The sequence below is a fragment of the Vanessa cardui genome, chromosome 6, assembly GCF_905220365.1.
Source record: "Vanessa cardui chromosome 6, ilVanCard2.1, whole genome shotgun sequence".
In the NCBI taxonomy this organism is placed as follows: domain Eukaryota; kingdom Metazoa; phylum Arthropoda; class Insecta; order Lepidoptera; family Nymphalidae; genus Vanessa; species Vanessa cardui.
In genome coordinates this window covers 6,857,913-6,875,119 of record NC_061128.1, presented here as the reverse complement: position 1 = coordinate 6,875,119, position 17,207 = coordinate 6,857,913, and the positions used below count along the sequence as shown (strand labels likewise).

Genomic DNA, 17,207 nt, shown 5'->3' with positions numbered 1-17,207 from the left:
GGACCTGGTGGCCCAGGAGGTCCTGGCGGCCCTGGTGGACCTGGCTCACACGGCTCTGGAAGCGGATACTACCCTGGCCAAAGTATATACCATATTATATTTTTAAATAAAAGAGTAGCTGTCTACAGTTTTTATAATTTACCATATGATTTTGATTGGTTCTAATTAAACAAAATTTAAACAGCTGGACCCAGTGGACCTAACGGACCTAACGGACCCAGCGGGCCCAATGGACCTAATGGATCAGGTAAATACTTTAGATTACTTAATGTATGTAATAAAATATGAATGTAATGTATAATAAGGTATATTTATTTTAATATGTTGTTTTTATAGGGCAAGGTGGCTATTATCCTGGCACGCCTGGTACGCCAAGCAGCCCTGGATCTCCAGGTGGCCCAGGAGGGCCTGGTGGTCCCGGTGGACCAGGCGGCCCTGGTTCTCATGGACCTGGCGGCAGCTATCATCCTGGTCCAGGTACATAAAACTTAAATAACCGAAATAATATTGTTTTACTTTATAATTATCTTTTAGAAATTAAAGTAATCGGTAAATTGTAATTCAAATAGCTGGACCTGGCGGACCCAATGGACCTAGCGGACCCAACGGACCGAGTGGACCTGGCGGACAAGGTACACAACAATTTTATTATTATTGTCTTTCCAAACTTCAAAAACATCAGTTCAAATATAGATAAATACAGTTCAGTAATTGATATTTATATAATATGAGAAATATGTATTGCATTAGCTAAGCTGACATATTAAACACATATTAGGTTATGTACCCTGTTTAATTTTCACATGTTTTCCGTATACTCATTCACAAAACATAAATAAAAATAATACCTACTATAAAATCTATAAATATCCTATAAATTTCAAACAATACAACAAACAAACATAATTTAACTCAAAAATGGCAAACTTCCTTCTAAATTTATTATAGTTTACCGTATTATATATTAAATACAGTTTGATTGGTTCATTATAGGACAAGGTGGCTACTACCCTGGAACACCTGGCACGCCAGGCAGCCCTGGATCTCCAGGTGGCCCAGGAGGACCTGGTGGTCCCGGTGGACCTGGAGGCCCAGGATCCCATGGCCCTGGCGGCGGATATCACCCTGGTCCAGGTATATAAAATCTCTGTTTTACAGTATAATTTATGTTTTATGAATTACATTAACCTTAAATTAAAATGCATCGTACGAATACACCATTTGACGTCCTCCGTTGATCGAGTAGTGTGTATACCGATGATAGTGATTTTCATGGGTACGCGACTCTGAGGTACCGGGTTCGATTAGATGTAGAAAAAGTTTTCTAAGTTATTTTGGGTCTGAGTATTTGTGGTACCGTCGTTACTTCTGATTTACGAGTACCATAACACAAGTGCTTTAGTTACTTACATTGGGATCAGAGTAATGTGTGTGATGTTGTCCAACAGATATTAATTCATTTTAATTCAACAGCTGGACCTGGTGGACCCAATGGACCAAACGGACCAAACGGACCAAACGGACCAAGTGGACCTGGAGGATCAGGTAAAAATCAAAATTAAAAATGACATCCACTAACTGTTTACAGGGAATTGACTTTCCCCTGTTGTTAAGCATAAATATTATGTTATAATTTTTATTTTATTTTATTATTATAGGACAAGGTGGTTACTACCCTGGTACGCCAGGCAGTCCTGGGTCTCCAGGTGGACCAGGTGGGCCTGGTGGTCCCGGTGGGCCTGGTGGTCCTGGTGGTCCAGGTGCTCATGGTCCTGGTGGCGGTAACTATCCTGGCCAAGGTACATACATTTGTGATATATTAAAATATTTATACACTATAATTCATAATTGTATTACGATGCGAATGTCTCTCTTAATTGAAGAAGCGCATCAAATATAAATTTATATTTAATATCCGCTATTGGCGACATGCAAATATTAATATTTATGAAAATGTTGCTATCAAAATGTTAAAAAACATAAGAGAATAGCCACTGCAAGGTTTTTTTTATAATTTTGTTTTTTAACAATAATTACGAATTAAAGTAATGAGAAACGGAACGTATAACAAAAACAGTAGGCCTACAGTGACGTCACTCCTGTTATGACTACTTATTTGAGGTTATAGTTTTAAAAAAGAAAACATTAAAACGAAAATTAATTGCGTTATTCAAATTAAAAAATGAAGTTAGGTTTATCAAAGAAGACTCGAGATTCCTTTTTTCAGCTTGAAACTACTTTTATTTCAGTTTTGTGTCAAAAGGTTCAGTCAAACACCATTTATTTGAAAACTTTGTTGAAGTAGATGAACATATTGGCACAAAACATAAGTCAATAAAGCTTTTTTTGGAATAGAGATAGTCCGTTTTAAATTTATCCAAAAAAGTATCTGAGTAGTTCAGTCAAAAACCATTTATTTGAAAACTTTGTTGAAATAGATGAACATATTGGCACAAAACATAGGTCAATAAAGCTTTTTTTGGAATATTGATAGTCCGTTTTAAATTTTTCCAAAAAAGTATCTGAAAGGTCAAGAAAAAATGCATAAGTATGAAGCGTGGACAAGTACGATCAATGGGCCAGTGACAGACAGAAATGACGTCATACAAAATATAGATCCGTTTTCGCGCGAAAATTTAAAATGACATTTTGAAACCACATTTTTTGCTGCAAATTACAATGTTTTAAATTTTAAAAATATATATTTGTGGTCTATCCTATATGGAAAATATTGCATCTTCCCTATTATATAGTTATTTCCTATGTTAAGCATACTAAATAAAATAAAAATAATAAGTACTGGCTACTATAATTATTATCAATGCCATGCTATGATAGATTGACAAAAATCGCTAATCTCTTTGTTGATTTTAATAAGCAAATAACCTTTTTAGGAACTGGACCTGGAGGACCCAATGGACCAAACGGCCCCAATGGACCTAATGGCCCTGGTACGCCTAGTGGACCAGCTGGTTCAGGTAACTATTGACCCTGTATTTTTAATAACATAACATCCAACATGGATTATACTGCCAAAATATTAAGAACTTATCTTAATAAGGCGTGTTTTGATTGTGGTATGTTTGTTAAAGGCGGTTACTACCCTGGAACACCTGGCAAACCAGGCAGCCCTGGATCACCGGGTGGGCCAGGAGGCCCTGGAGGCCCCGGAGGCCCCGGAGGCCCAGGTGGTCCTGGATCTCATGGTCCCGGTGGCGGAAACTACCCAGGTATATATATATATATATAAATTAAAAGTACATGGTTTTAATTAATAAAATGATTAGTTTTCATAATATCGATCAGTGGAGGAGCAAATGAGCCACCTAATGAGCTATAATAAATATTAACCATACTTTGTTATGTCCCTTGTGGCCGTAGTTACATTCGTTCATTTATAAGTATTGCTGGTTAGCGCTATAATTTGTGATGAGTTTTTTAGTATCTAGGCATATAGACCTGCTCAAATCACTACCTGCGAGTTGTCATTATAACAATAATATATCATAATGAGCAAAGCATCCAGCATTTTTTTCTTGAAAACGTACGTCACGGATAAGAATCTGTAATCAAATACCTAACAAAAATATTCATGGGGATATTTTATTTTATTTATCACATACAAAAAAAATATTACATTTCAAAATAATTAAGTTAAAAGTTCTACTTCTTACAGGTAGTCTCATCAAGTATTAGTATACATAATGTAATTATTGAAAACATTAATTAATCATAGGCATAATAATGAATATCTATTAATGTCCAATTTTTGACACGGTGACCAAATTAAGCAACAATATTCCAACTACTATACACGAAATAATTAAAGAGACTTAAGACAGCTACACTCCTTGTCAAGTCTTTTGGGACACCGTAGAACAAAAACGAATTAGATTGTTTCTTTTTGGTGTTTGTTATAATAGAGACACTAACTGTATTATTTACGTTTACGTTGATGTTGACGTCACAGGAACATTGTATATAATTAAATAAAACACGTTAATAGATTTGTTATGTTCTGATCCAAAGGATGGATGAGAGATAATGTCCTGAAAAGCCATAAGAAATATCTAAGATTTTAGTTTCCAAGGTTGAAAGCGAAGTAACACTTATAAAACCAAGACACAAACGGGTAAACTTTACAGTCTGTCTACATATATTAAAATAACCTGTTTCATAAAAATAATCTTACGTTTAACAAATGAATTGTTACTATCCATTAAAGTGTCGCATTATTTCGAAATATAATTATTAATTGTAATATAATAAATAATTGGTATATATTTTATAGGACAGCCCGGTCAACCAGGCAAACCCGGCCAGCCAGACTACCCAGGAGGACAGGGACAACCTACACAGCCCGGATACCCAGGAGGGCAGGGACAACCTACACAGCCCGGATACCCAGGACAATCTGGACAGCCAGGTTACCCTGGACAGCCGGGTCAACCAGGCCAACCAGGAACACCAGGACAGCCCGGTCAACCAGGAAAACCCGGCCAGCCAGGCTATCCAGGAGGACAGGGACAACCTACACAGCCCGGACACCCAGGAGGACAGGGACAACCAGCACAGCCTGGATACCCAGGACAATCAGGACAACCAGGCCAACCAGGAACACCAGGACAGCCAGGACAACCAGGTACTCCAGGACAGCCCGGTCAACCAGGTAAACCCGGCCAGCCAGGCTACCCAGGAGGACCAGGACAACCTACACAGCCCGGATACCCAGGACAATCTGGCCAGCCAGGATACCCTGGACAGCCCGGCCAACCAGGAACTCCAGGACAACCAGGCCAACCAGGTACACCCGGACAACCCGGCCAACCAGGCCAACCAGGTAAACCTGGCCAGCCTGGTTACCCAGGTGGACCAGGACAACCTACACAGCCTGGATACCCAGGACAAGCAGGACAGCCTGGATACCCAGGACAGCCAGGTGAACCAGGCCAACCAGGTACACCTGGACAACCAGGACAACCAGGACAACCAGGTCAACCAGGCAAACCCGGCCAGCCAGGCTACCCAGGAGGACCAGGACAACCTACACAGCCCGGATACCCAGGACAGCCAGGCCAACCAGGAACTCCAGGACAGCCAGGACAACCAGGCACACCCGGACAGCCAGGACAACCAGGCACACCCGGACAACCAGGTAAACCTGGCCAGCCTGGTTACCCAGGTGGACCAGGACAACCTACACAGCCTGGATACCCAGGACAAGCAGGCCAGCCTGGATACCCAGGACAGCCAGGCCAACCAGGAACTCCAGGACAGCCAGGACAACCAGGCACACCCGGACAACCAGGTAAACCTGGCCAGCCTGGTTACCCAGGTGGACCAGGACAACCTACACAGCCTGGATACCCAGGACAAGCAGGCCAGCCTGGATACCCAGGACAGCCAGGCCAACCAGGAACTCCAGGACAGCCAGGACAACCAGGCACACCCGGACAACCAGGTAAACCTGGCCAGCCTGGTTACCCAGGTGGACCAGGACAACCTACACAGCCTGGATACCCAGGACAAGCAGGACAGCCTGGATACCCAGGACAGCCAGGCCAACCAGGATCTCCAGGACAGCCAGGACAACCAGGCCAACCAGGCAAACCCGGCCAACCAGGCTACCCAGGAGGACCAGGACAACCTACACAGCCCGGATACCCAGGACAAGCAGGACAGCCTGGATACCCAGGACAGCCAGGACAACCAGGTACACCAGGACAGCCCGGCCAACCAGGCCAACCAGGCAAACCCGGCCAACCAGGCTACCCAGGAGGACCAGGACAACCAACACAGCCCGGATACCCTGGACAATCAGGACAGCCAGGATACCCTGGACAGCCAGGACAACCAGGCCAACCAGGTACACCAGGACAACCAGGTACACCAGGACAGCCCGACCAACCAGGCCAACCAGGCAAACCCGGCCAACCAGGCTACCCAGGAGGACCAGGACAACCTACACAGCCCGGATACCCAGGACAAGCAGGACAGCCTGGATACCCAGGACAGCCAGGACAACCAGGCCAACCAGGTACACCAGGACAACCAGGTACACCAGGACAGCCCGGCCAACCAGGCCAACCAGGCAAACCCGGCCAACCAGGCTACCCAGGAGGACCAGGACAACCAACACAGCCCGGATACCCTGGACAATCAGGACAGCCAGGATACCCTGGACAGCCAGGACAACCAGGCCAACCAGGTACACCAGGACAACCAGGTACACCAGGACAACCAGGTACACCAGGACAGCCCGGCCAACCAGGCCAACCAGGCAAACCCGGCCAACCAGGCTACCCAGGAGGACCAGGACAACCTACACAGCCCGGATACCCAGGACAAGCAGGACAGCCTGGATACCCAGGACAGCCAGGACAACCAGGTTCACCCGGACAGCCCGGCCAACCAGGCCAACCAGGCAAACCCGGCCAACCAGGCTACCCAGGAGGACCAGGACAACCAACACAGCCCGGATACCCTGGACAATCAGGACAGCCAGGATACCCTGGACAGCCAGGACAACCAGGCCAACCAGGTACACCAGGACAACCAGGTACACCAGGACAACCAGGTACACCAGGACAGCCCGGCCAACCAGGCCAACCAGGCAAACCCGGCCAACCAGGCTACCCAGGAGGACCAGGACAACCTACACAGCCCGGATACCCAGGACAAGCAGGACAGCCTGGATACCCAGGACAGCCAGGACAACCAGGTTCACCCGGACAGCCCGGCCAACCAGGCCAACCAGGTAAACCTGGCCAGCCTGGTTACCCTGGAGGATCAGGACAACAAACACAGCCCGGATACCCTGGACAATCAGGACAGCCAGGATACCCTGGACAGCCAGGACAACCAGGTACACCAGGACAACCAGGTACACCAGGACAGCCCGGCCAACCAGGCCAACCAGGCAAACCCGGCCAACCAGGCTACCCAGGAGGACCAGGACAACCAACACAGCCCGGATACCCTGGACAATCAGGACAGCCAGGATACCCTGGACAGCCAGGACAACCAGGCCAACCAGGTACACCAGGTACACCAGGACAACCAGGTACACCAGGGCAGCCCGGCCAACCAGGACAACCAGGCAAACCCGGCCAACCAGGCTACCCAGGAGGACCAGGACAACCTACACAGCCCGGATACCCAGGACAAGCAGGACAGCCTGGATACCCAGGACAGCCAGGACAACCAGGTACACCCGGACAGCCCGGCCAACCAGGCCAACCAGGTAAACCTGGCCAGCCTGGTTACCCTGGAGGATCAGGACAACAAACACAGCCCGGATACCCTGGACAATCAGGACAGCCAGGATACCCTGGACAGCCAGGACAACCAGGTACACCAGGTACACCAGGACAACCAGGTACACCAGGACAGCCCGGCCAACCAGGCCAACCAGGCAAACCCGGCCAACCAGGCTACCCAGGAGGACCAGGACAACCTACACAGCCCGGGTACCCAGGACAATCAGGACAGCCAGGATACCCTGGACAGCCAGGACAGCCAGGCCAACCAGGACAACCAGGTACACCAGGACAACCAGGACAGCCAGGTCAACCAGGCAAACCCGGCCAACCAGGCTACCCAGGAGGACCAGGACAACCTACACAGCCCGGATACCCAGGACAAGCAGGACAGCCTGGATACCCAGGACAGCCAGGTGAACCAGGCCAACCAGGTACACCAGGACAGCCAGGTCAACCAGGCAAACCCGGCCAGCCAGGCTACCCAGGAGGGCCAGGACAACCTACACAGCCCGGATACCCTGGACAATCAGGACAGCCAGGATACCCTGGACAGCCAGGCCAACCAGGCCAACCAGGTACACCAGGACAACCAGGTACACCTGGACAGCCCGGCCAACCAGGCCAACCAGGCAAACCCGGCCAACCAGGCTACCCAGGAGGACCAGGACAACCTACACAGCCCGGATACCCAGGACAATCTGGACAGCCAGGATACCCTGGACAGCCAGGCCAACCAGGCCAACCAGGTACACCAGGACAACCAGGTACACCTGGACAGCCCGGCCAACCAGGCCAACCAGGCAAACCCGGCCAACCAGGCTACCCAGGAGGACCAGGACAACCTACACAGCCCGGATACCCAGGACAATCAGGACAGCCAGGATACCCAGGACAGCCAGGACAGCCAGGCCAACCAGGCCAACCAGGTACACCAGGACACCCAGGTACACCTGGACAACCAGGTACACCTGGACAGCCCGGCCAACCAGGCCAACCAGGCAAACCCGGCCAACCAGGCTACCCAGGAGGACCAGGACAACCTACACAGCCCGGATACCCAGGACAATCTGGCCAGCCAGGATACCCTGGACAGCCAGGCCAACCAGGAACTCCAGGACAGCCCGGTCAACCAGGCAAACCCGGCCAGCCAGGCTACCCAGGAGGACCAGGACAACCTACACAGCCCGGATACCCTGGACAATCAGGACAGCCAGGATACCCTGGACAGCCAGGACAGCCAGGCCAACCAGGACAACCAGGTACACCAGGACAACCAGAACAGGCAGGTCAACCAGGCAAACCCGGCCAACCAGGCTACCCAGGAGGACCAGGACAACCTACACAGCCCGGATACCCAGGACAATCTGGCCAGCCAGGATACCCTGGACAGCCAGGCCAACCAGGAACTCCAGGACAGCCCGGTCAACCAGGCAAACCCGGCCAGCCAGGCTACCCAGGAGGACCAGGACAACCTACACAGCCCGGATACCCAGGACAAGCAGGACAGCCTGGATACCCAGGACAGCCAGGTGAACCAGGCCAACCAGGTACACCAGGACAGCCAGGTCAACCAGGAACTCCAGGACAACCAGGCCAACCAGGTACACCAGGACAGCCCGGCCAACCAGGCCAACCAGGTAAACCTGGCCAGCCTGGTTACCCTGGAGGATCAGGACAACCAACACAGCCCGGATATCCAGGACAATCAGGACAGCCAGGATACCCTGGACAGCCAGGACAACCAGGCCAACCAGGTACACCAGGACAACCCGGCCAACCAGGACAACCAGGCAAACCCGGCCAACCAGGCTACCCAGGAGGACCAGGACAACCAACACAGCCCGGATACCCAGGACAATCCGGAGAGCCAGGATACCCTGGACAGCCGGGCGAACCAGGCCAACCAGGACAGCCAGGACAGCCAGGCCAGCCAGGAACACCAGGACAGCCAGGCCAACCAGGTACACCAGGACAGCCCGGCCAACCAGGCAAACCCGGCCAGCCAGGCTACCCAGGAGAACCAGGACAACCTACACAGCCCGGCTACCCAGGGCAATCAGGAGGACCAGGACAACAAGGAGGTGTGTATATTTCTCTTAGTAATTATTATTAATTAAATCACCATCACTACAAAAAAGTTTTATATCGTTCACACAGTTTGTTAGCAAAGACAATCAGGATGTAACAGTTTGTCTCAAACTTATTTTACGGTCATCGTCACATTACACCCAATGATTGACTACTGAACAAGGTCCAAATTCTTCTCTCAGTTTTGCAACCAGAAGACCTTCAGGTTATCGAACCATACAGTTGGTACCTTAATCGTCTACTTTATGAAAATTATGACTCTTTAGAGCGTTTCTTTGGTAATCATTTGTACGGAAGTTTTCTATAGTTAAATTAAAAATAGGATAATTAGAACTCAGGACTCTTTTTATAAATGAGTAGCAATCGTAAAATTATTGCCACAAAGGTAGGTTTTAAAAAAAATGCAAAACAAGTGACTTACATAATAGAGCACTAATGGTATTAAATGAATAGTCGTACGGTGTCGTTGCCATGTTGCCATTAAAAACATAATGGAGTACTACGCTATTAGTAGTTTAGTCTAGAAAAAAGTAGTGTCGTCTTTTGTTTATTATTTTTAATTTAACCAATTCTTTATTATTGTTCTAGGAGATAATATTGGACAACCTTCTGGAACCGGAGTACAACCTCCCGTCTATCCTCCATCAAGTCAAATGCCACCGTTCCCGATATATGTCATACCTTATCCCTTGCCAATTGTACCAAGCCCTGGATCATGCCCTTGTTACCTTTTAAACCCGGGAAATAATGAGTCAAATGCTGTATCACAATCTCAAAATAACCAGAATAACAACCAAGCTTACACTCCTTATGGAATCATAGGTTTCATTCCAGTTGTCTTTGTACCCAATTGCCCAGGAAATAACACTGAAATGCAAACGGCGCAACAGAACTTCCCCAATGCAGTATCAGTTCCATACAATTGTGCTCAATGCCAAGCAAGCAGAGATGTGTATCGATACTTTGGAAGAGTAAACGGTGGCCGTAGCGTAGATCTTAATGATTTGAAAGAAATAAAATCATTATCAGAACTTGAAAATCTATTAAAAAATGAAATCAAACCACCTAGAAGGAGCCTTAAGAGGATAGCCGTTCATGCCAGAGTACTGGATGACGTAACAAATGACAAGAAGGTGAAGAAACAAGTAAAAAATCTCAATTAAATGGTTAGATTTATGGTTAGTAAAATTTTAAATAAGGGTAGGAGTTATTTTGAAGTCGACCGACAATATCTTGGACGATTTCAAAATATTTTATAAATTTAATATTTATTTTCTGATAATTTCAGAAAAGAACGATGATTTTAAATTCTGAATATCATCATTAAATATGACCAGTATGTAATATTTACAAATGTAATTTGTACTTGACTTGAATAAATATATATTTTTGTATTTTAATACTTAGTTTACAATTTGTGGCAAAAACAAGGTCAATTGTCTAGATTTAAGAGTTAATAAATAAATATATCTATAATTTAATCATCGTTTTTTTACTTCCCATCTTTCTCCATTTGTTGTCACAGTCTCAAGGTTAAAATTAAGGATGGTCCAAAACTTATATAATAGGCTATTTGACAATGCGAAAAATAAATAGTGAATTTTTGTAATCAGTGTATATTATGAGTTTAAAAATGGTTATTTACTAATGAAAGTTGAAAATATTACTTAATTTATTCAAAAATCAATAAATAAAAATGCATTTTCTCAAACGTTTGTCACGTGACACAAAACGCTCCTGATTGGCCGGGCTTATGACGAAGTCACTTTTTTGTAAACTTTGCTTTTCTACTGTATGTACCACAGATTAAAATACAGCAAAGTGACGTCACCGACCCCACTGCAGCGCCATGTTGTCCAAGTAGCGTTTTCGGCAATTATGTACTAGAAATAAAAAACACAACTTTTACTGGGTTCCTTAACCTCTACTAAATAATAAAAAATGGATTTTAAAAACCAGTCAAATAGCCTATTATGAATAATGTTATAATGCGATATTTGACATTACCAGAAAGGATATTATAAACTAAGGTACTAAAATACTATTTTATTTCTTCGTGAACTATAACATAAAATTAATGATTTAAGTTAAAATAGAAATCAAATCTAGGGGTGTTCTAGGACACCCGGTTGGATCGTAGTTAATTTGTCATCATTTTCATTATCATCATTACATAGTAAAAACAAAGTCGCTATCTGTCCCTATTTATGCTAAGACCTATAAATTACGGAACGGATTTGGATGCAATTTTTTTAAATAGATAGAGTGACTCGATAGGAAGGTTTTTGTATATAATACATGGACAATATGGTAAAGAAACATGAAAAATTCTCTAGTGTATATATTTAGTAACAGCATTTCACCCGCGCGAAGCGTATAGCGCTAGTAAATTATCTTTTAAATGTTATTTACATTAAAATATATTAACAACGTTCGAGAATAATTAAATGACAAAAAATAATATTGTTATGTTAAATCCCGCGTTAAAACGACTATAAAAAATAACTATAAATGTGAAAAATATAATGAGTATTAAAGTTTGCTCGGGGAGTCATAATGCTGTATTCTTAGTAACGTTTTAAATTACTTCTTTCCAAAATGCATATTATACACAAATACACATTTCAAAAACAATTGAATCATAATCAAAATTACTTTCAACAAGTGGTTTTCAATAAGAAAGGTAGCACGTATAACATTATATATTGCATTTCACGTATATTTATATTTTATACAATACGAATTCACTTATCTCTTAAAAAAATACAAAAATTTTAGACGCAAACTACTCTGCCTTACAAATTAAACTTATAATGAGGAGATTAATGTATGTGTTTTGACAATTTTAGATATGATTAATTAAATCCTTAGTACTTATGACCGTGACTTAAATACGTCGTTGCAGGTCACTGCAAGGCCTTTGTTTTATTCTTACGAAGACAAAAAGCACGCATGTTTACGGTGTTGGAATACTGAGGACTCTAGTTCGTATGGAACATCATTACTTTTAAAGCTTTCATATGTATACATTAAAACAGTACACCGTTATTAATTATAAAATCACGTCCAATAATTTTACTAACAAAACACATTTCTTTAGTAAATATGTAATGTATAATTAAGAGTATGATATAATAACTATAGTTAGTATAGTTTCTTATTATAAATTATGAAACTCAAACTATAAAAATTTAAATTGACTAAAAAAATATTCTTATATTATAACTTACTTTTTATTGATACCATACATACACATTACGTTCGAACTATATTGGTTTCTATTGGGAGCATATTTTCCTTTTTCTATTGTAATTGCTTTTTAATTTAATGTATTGATATTTAATATCGGGACGAGATAGCCCAGTGGTTAAAACGTGCATCTTAACCGATGATTGCGGATTCAAACCCAGGCTTACACCACTGAATATTCATGCGGTTAATTTGTGTTTATAATTCATTCAAAGCATCGTGAGCATGTGTATTCCACAAACCCGCTTTGGTTGTTGCATATAATTTTTTAATTTATATTTTTTCTAAAATTAAATAAATATGGGTATAGCTCCTACTATCGACTATTGAATGTATTGTACTTAAATACTGCATATAATGCCAAGAAGACTTTAAATTTACATTTACAGATATTCGAATGTAATTGATAAGAAATAAGTCAATTACAGTACTCATTAAAGATCGTATTATATCCTTGTTCCACGTTTAATATGACGAATGTATCTAATTGTTTTACTAAACTAAAATAAGAAGCTGAAGATACGGTCACATCCGTGGCCTTGACACGACATCCTCTACTCGGTCGAGCGTAAAAGCAAGAATACCTCATTAATGAATAATTTTCATTCATGTTATACTTACATTATACAACCTTTTCATATTTTCCATTACAAAATTTACCTAATGGACAAAGGGCAACAGACATACTAAAACTATACACATAGATAGATAGATAGATAGTCTTTATTTGGATCACACCACATGAGTAAAAATAAGAAGAGAAAAAAGAAATGACAAAAGTAACACAGAATTTAAGTTAATTTATGACGTAGAATAAAGAAAAATACATAAAAATAAACAAAAAAAATAACTAACTTACGAAAATATTTACAAAAATTACATTACATACAGATTTTAGAGATCATATAGAGGATCAATTTACGAGTATGTTTCTAAATTTAATAAAAATCAGCGCAGCGTTCCACAAAGTATATTAATATCAGAAGGTTTTCCATTTAACCACAGTTAACCATCGCATTAAAACTTTTTATATTTTTCACGAGAACACTGCCTTAAATAACTATATTCATAGAAATTACTAGTTGATATGGTTATGTAGTATATGGTTTTTGTGTTAATTTAATAATAGAAGATAAACAAATTAAATTTTGCATTAGTAATTGATTTCCATATCATATGTGTGCATACTTCCTCAACCGTCCTAAATGAATGTTTTGAATAAATCAAATATAAAACTACACAAATATAGTGTTGACCTCAACTATTACAGGCTGAGATTTTATTACTCGTAGGAAAATGACACATTGTACCATGCTAAAATTAGTCTGCGTCATTGCATCTTTACAGAAGGACGGATTGCCTACAAACAGACTCATTACCCGTCAGTTACCATTGTCAATTATAAGACAAAAACTCCCACGGCTTATAAAGGTTCTACCGTACGCGTACGCACGCAGAGCGCGTTCAAACTCATCCGCAATACTAGTGCCGAGTGTTGGAAACCTATTCTAATGTAAGTTCCACCTTTTTCGATCCGATTAAAAGAAGTTTAAAAAAAAAGATTAATAAATTAAAAAAAACTCTTCTTATCTCCTAAGATGAAATTTCATTGTTTTCTTTGATTTAAAGATAGTCAAATTATATATTTACTCTATATTACTTATTTTATATTTATAATATTAATTTTTACGTCATATTTTGCTTCAGTACCTTTTTACTTTAGTTAAGTAAGCGTTTCAGTGACAAATTGTGGACGCAATATCTACTCAGTCAGAAATTTACCTATTTATTTACTTATATTTAGTAATTACTGATTACCTAGATACAGAAACAAAGCTAAGAACCTTGGTAATTTAAAGGCATAATAAGAAAAATGTATTCTTATTTTTTTGATTAGCACGACCTGATAAAATATTTTTTTTAATAATTTGATCCAGGTTTTTGCATTTTCCTTTACTGACACTATTATTAGTTTCATATTCAACTATGTGTGTCACGAGTGTTAATTTTTTTCAAAATTATAATGAATAAGACAAACCTTGTGGTATAACAGTAATTTTACATTATTAGGAGCTGGGACCCAACGTTTAGGAGACATGTATATTGATCGATGACTTCGGTTCAATCCCAGTCACTGCTTTTTTTGTTCATTGTTCAAGTGAAATATCTTAAAACCAAATAATATTTTTTCGTCTGGCAGATACCAAATGTGTGTCCAGAGAGCGGAATTAATAATTAAATAAATTTAATGTTTCAAACCTTTATTTTTAGTAATGTAAACGGAACAAAAATTAATAAAAATGTTGTTTGCCCTTTTTGTGTAACTTTGAAACATTTTTCCATTAGAAAGGATTTTATGAATAAAAGTTATTAAACAGATAAGTTCTTAATATTTTATATAAGCAAATTGTGGATATTGAAATTAACAGAAATTGCCTAAGCTGCTAATTCAATTTTACTAAGTAAAATCGCTATTAAGATTAATAAGGTAATAATAAAATCAACGAATCGCAGTACAACAATGACGAATCCCAATGTTTCTAGCTGAATTCTAGGGATAATTCGGTTATTGTTTAGTAAAGCAACCGAATAATGTAAAAGGTAGGGACAGCATTTATCACGGTCTTACAATGATTCTTTAAAACATATTGTTGTTATAGTAATGCCACCAATTTTCATAATGTATTTTCCATTTGGCTGATTCTACTGTGAATCTTCTAACAAACAATTCACAGTGAATATTGTTTTGAGGGTCAGAATGTTAAACGCTTACGTTCAAGTAAAGTTTACCTTCACGTAGTAATAATTAATCATGTTAATTTGTATTAAAGGACCATTATCATTACTCATATTTCGTAGACCCTGAAAACAATTACTGAATACTAATATGTGAACAACCAACCATTTTTTTAATACTTGAATACAACAAGAGGTATATTTTACCATCAAATGGTAGGATACATTGCATGATACGATATGAACATAAAATATATAACAAAAATTGATGATAATTTGAACAAATACAATTTCAGCCTGACATCTTTAGAACCGGAGCGTTGCAAGCCATATTTAACCCTATTGCACCCTTACATTCCAAATTTCCAGCCTTCTGGTAACAGGAGAGAACAGATAGCTATAGAGAAATAATAAACCAATTTTCCTTGCCGCTTTTCCCGCCACAGTGAGCAGGCTACTTTATATAAATGCTGTTATGTAAATAATTATTACAAACTTTTTACAGATGGCTTGCATTAACTATGTGATAGTGATACTGATTATATCAGCTACAGTGGTGACATCGGAAAATAAGGAGAAATATTTAAGGAATATATCTCCTACAGCAAAGGATAAAACTGAATTAAACAATGATTTGAAACCCGAAGCCAGTTCATGTGAGTTTTAAAAGTTTATTTGTTTAATATGTATAAGTAAATTAAGGTATTAGATACACAATAACAAATAGCACTATTTTAAAAATGAAACGACTTTATCTTCTATTTTATAAGAAGTATTAAAATGTATTTCTTTTAATTACAGATTCGCATCAGTATTCAGACTGGGGCGGAAGTAATCCTGGTGGCTACGGATTTTCAGTAACAGGTTATGGAACAATAGATGATAAATACAGTAACAACCTCGCCTCTAAAGGATTCGACGGTTATGACAACTCGCTCAGAGGTTATGGTTATGACGGTCATAACAACTTGGGTTACAATGAAGTAAATAGTTTTGGCGGTAATGAAGGTTACGGTGCATATAAGGGGTATGGAGGCAATATCCCAAGCGGTTTTAACTCCAATAAATTCGTTCCCGGCGGATATAGCCAAAGTGGATATGCCCCAAATCAATTTGGTCCTGGTGCTTACTCGTCACCAGGGTACCCTGGGTATCAAGGACCAAGTGAATATGAAGGTAGGGCATACGCCGGTAATGGAGGTTATGGAGGCTTCGGGGGCAATGGTGGCTTAGCCTCTTACAGCGGCTATAACAATCCCTATTACCAAGGCGGTGGTCACCTTGGATATGGATATTATAATAAAAAAGGCGGTTTCGGTAATATTTACAGCAGTGGTGTAACACCTAGTTTGGTAACCGGCTATAGAGGTTACACGCGGAGATAATATAAAAGAGATAACGAATTACAACAAAAAGAAAACTAGTTTTAGACGTGTTGTTAAGATTATTCTTTAATTTTAATTACTAAGGATTACTTAACCATTAACTAATAAAATTGAATGTTAGATAAAACATACAAGTAGATGCGGCTAATGCGTCATGCAAGACGAAATTTTATACTGCAAAATAATTTAAAAAAATATATGTTTTAACTAAGTGGACTTCAAAAAACGACATCACTATATCTGTTCCATTTTTAAAACAATACACGATATATGTATTAGAACAACCAAAGAACTATTATTGTGATAAACTAACCCAATGAGTTAATTTTATTATCGTTTTGATAAGAAAAAAAATAAATGTGTGAATCTATTATAATAAAATGTTGATGCTATAATTATTCATTGTCTTGATAAATGAGTTTAAACTCTGGTATTCCTAATGTGACCATTTTATATTTATGATATTATTATAAATTTTTATATTTAT

General features: G+C 40.9%; 3 protein-coding genes across 18 annotated transcripts in view; all 3 read left to right on the top strand.

Moving 5' to 3' along the window:
- The window catches only part of LOC124530461, a 15,857-nt gene extending 15,751 nt beyond the window's left edge, over window positions 1-106 (top strand). Inside the window, exon 5 of the mRNA XM_047104635.1 lies at window positions 17-106. Coding sequence (XP_046960591.1) covers window positions 17-106 — 90 coding nt within the window. The remainder of the gene's footprint in view (window positions 1-16) is intronic.
- An 84-nt stretch (window positions 107-190) lies between these two features.
- LOC124530207 (putative leucine-rich repeat-containing protein DDB_G0290503) lies at window positions 191-10,389 on the top strand. Of its 16 annotated transcripts, none has more exons than XM_047104231.1 (11): window positions 191-247; window positions 337-477; window positions 570-632; window positions 994-1,134; window positions 1,474-1,545; window positions 1,659-1,799; window positions 2,895-2,978; window positions 3,093-3,230; window positions 4,292-5,443; window positions 5,597-9,343; window positions 9,939-10,389. In XM_047104231.1, exons 1-11 carry the CDS (start codon window positions 230-232, stop codon window positions 10,083-10,085), a joined length of 5,844 nt encoding a protein of 1,947 aa, XP_046960187.1. In that variant the 5' UTR covers window positions 191-229; the 3' UTR covers window positions 10,086-10,389. The 16 variants fall into 16 exon arrangements, with proteins under 16 accessions (XP_046960187.1, XP_046960202.1, XP_046960188.1 ...); XM_047104246.1 differs by having other exon boundaries at window positions 4,292-5,884; window positions 7,046-9,343; XM_047104232.1 differs by having other exon boundaries at window positions 4,292-5,884; window positions 6,038-9,343.
- Window positions 10,390-13,954: 3,565 nt separating this feature from the next.
- On the top strand, window positions 13,955-17,136 carry LOC124530759 (cold and drought-regulated protein CORA-like). Its single transcript, XM_047105031.1, has 3 exons — window positions 13,955-14,112; window positions 15,841-15,991; window positions 16,137-17,136. The coding sequence occupies exons 2-3, from the start codon at window positions 15,841-15,843 to the stop codon at window positions 16,718-16,720; spliced, it is 735 nt and encodes a 244-aa protein (XP_046960987.1). The 5' UTR covers window positions 13,955-14,112; the 3' UTR covers window positions 16,721-17,136.
- The last annotated feature ends 71 nt before the right edge of the window (window positions 17,137-17,207 follow it).

Coding starts and splice junctions, on each gene's coding strand:
- LOC124530207 (XM_047104230.1), top strand. Junction 1,546..1,658: donor AAGTGGACCTGGAGGATCAG/GTAAAAATCAAA, acceptor TTATTATTATAG/GACAAGGTGGTTACTACCCT. Junction 9,344..9,938: donor AGGACCAGGACAACAAGGAG/GTGTGTATATTT, acceptor TTATTGTTCTAG/GAGATAATATTGGACAACCT.
- LOC124530759 (XM_047105031.1), top strand. CDS start 15,841: ATGGCTTGCATTAACTATGTGATAGTGATACTGATTATATCAGCTACA. Junction 15,992..16,136: donor GAAACCCGAAGCCAGTTCAT/GTGAGTTTTAAA, acceptor TTTTAATTACAG/ATTCGCATCAGTATTCAGAC.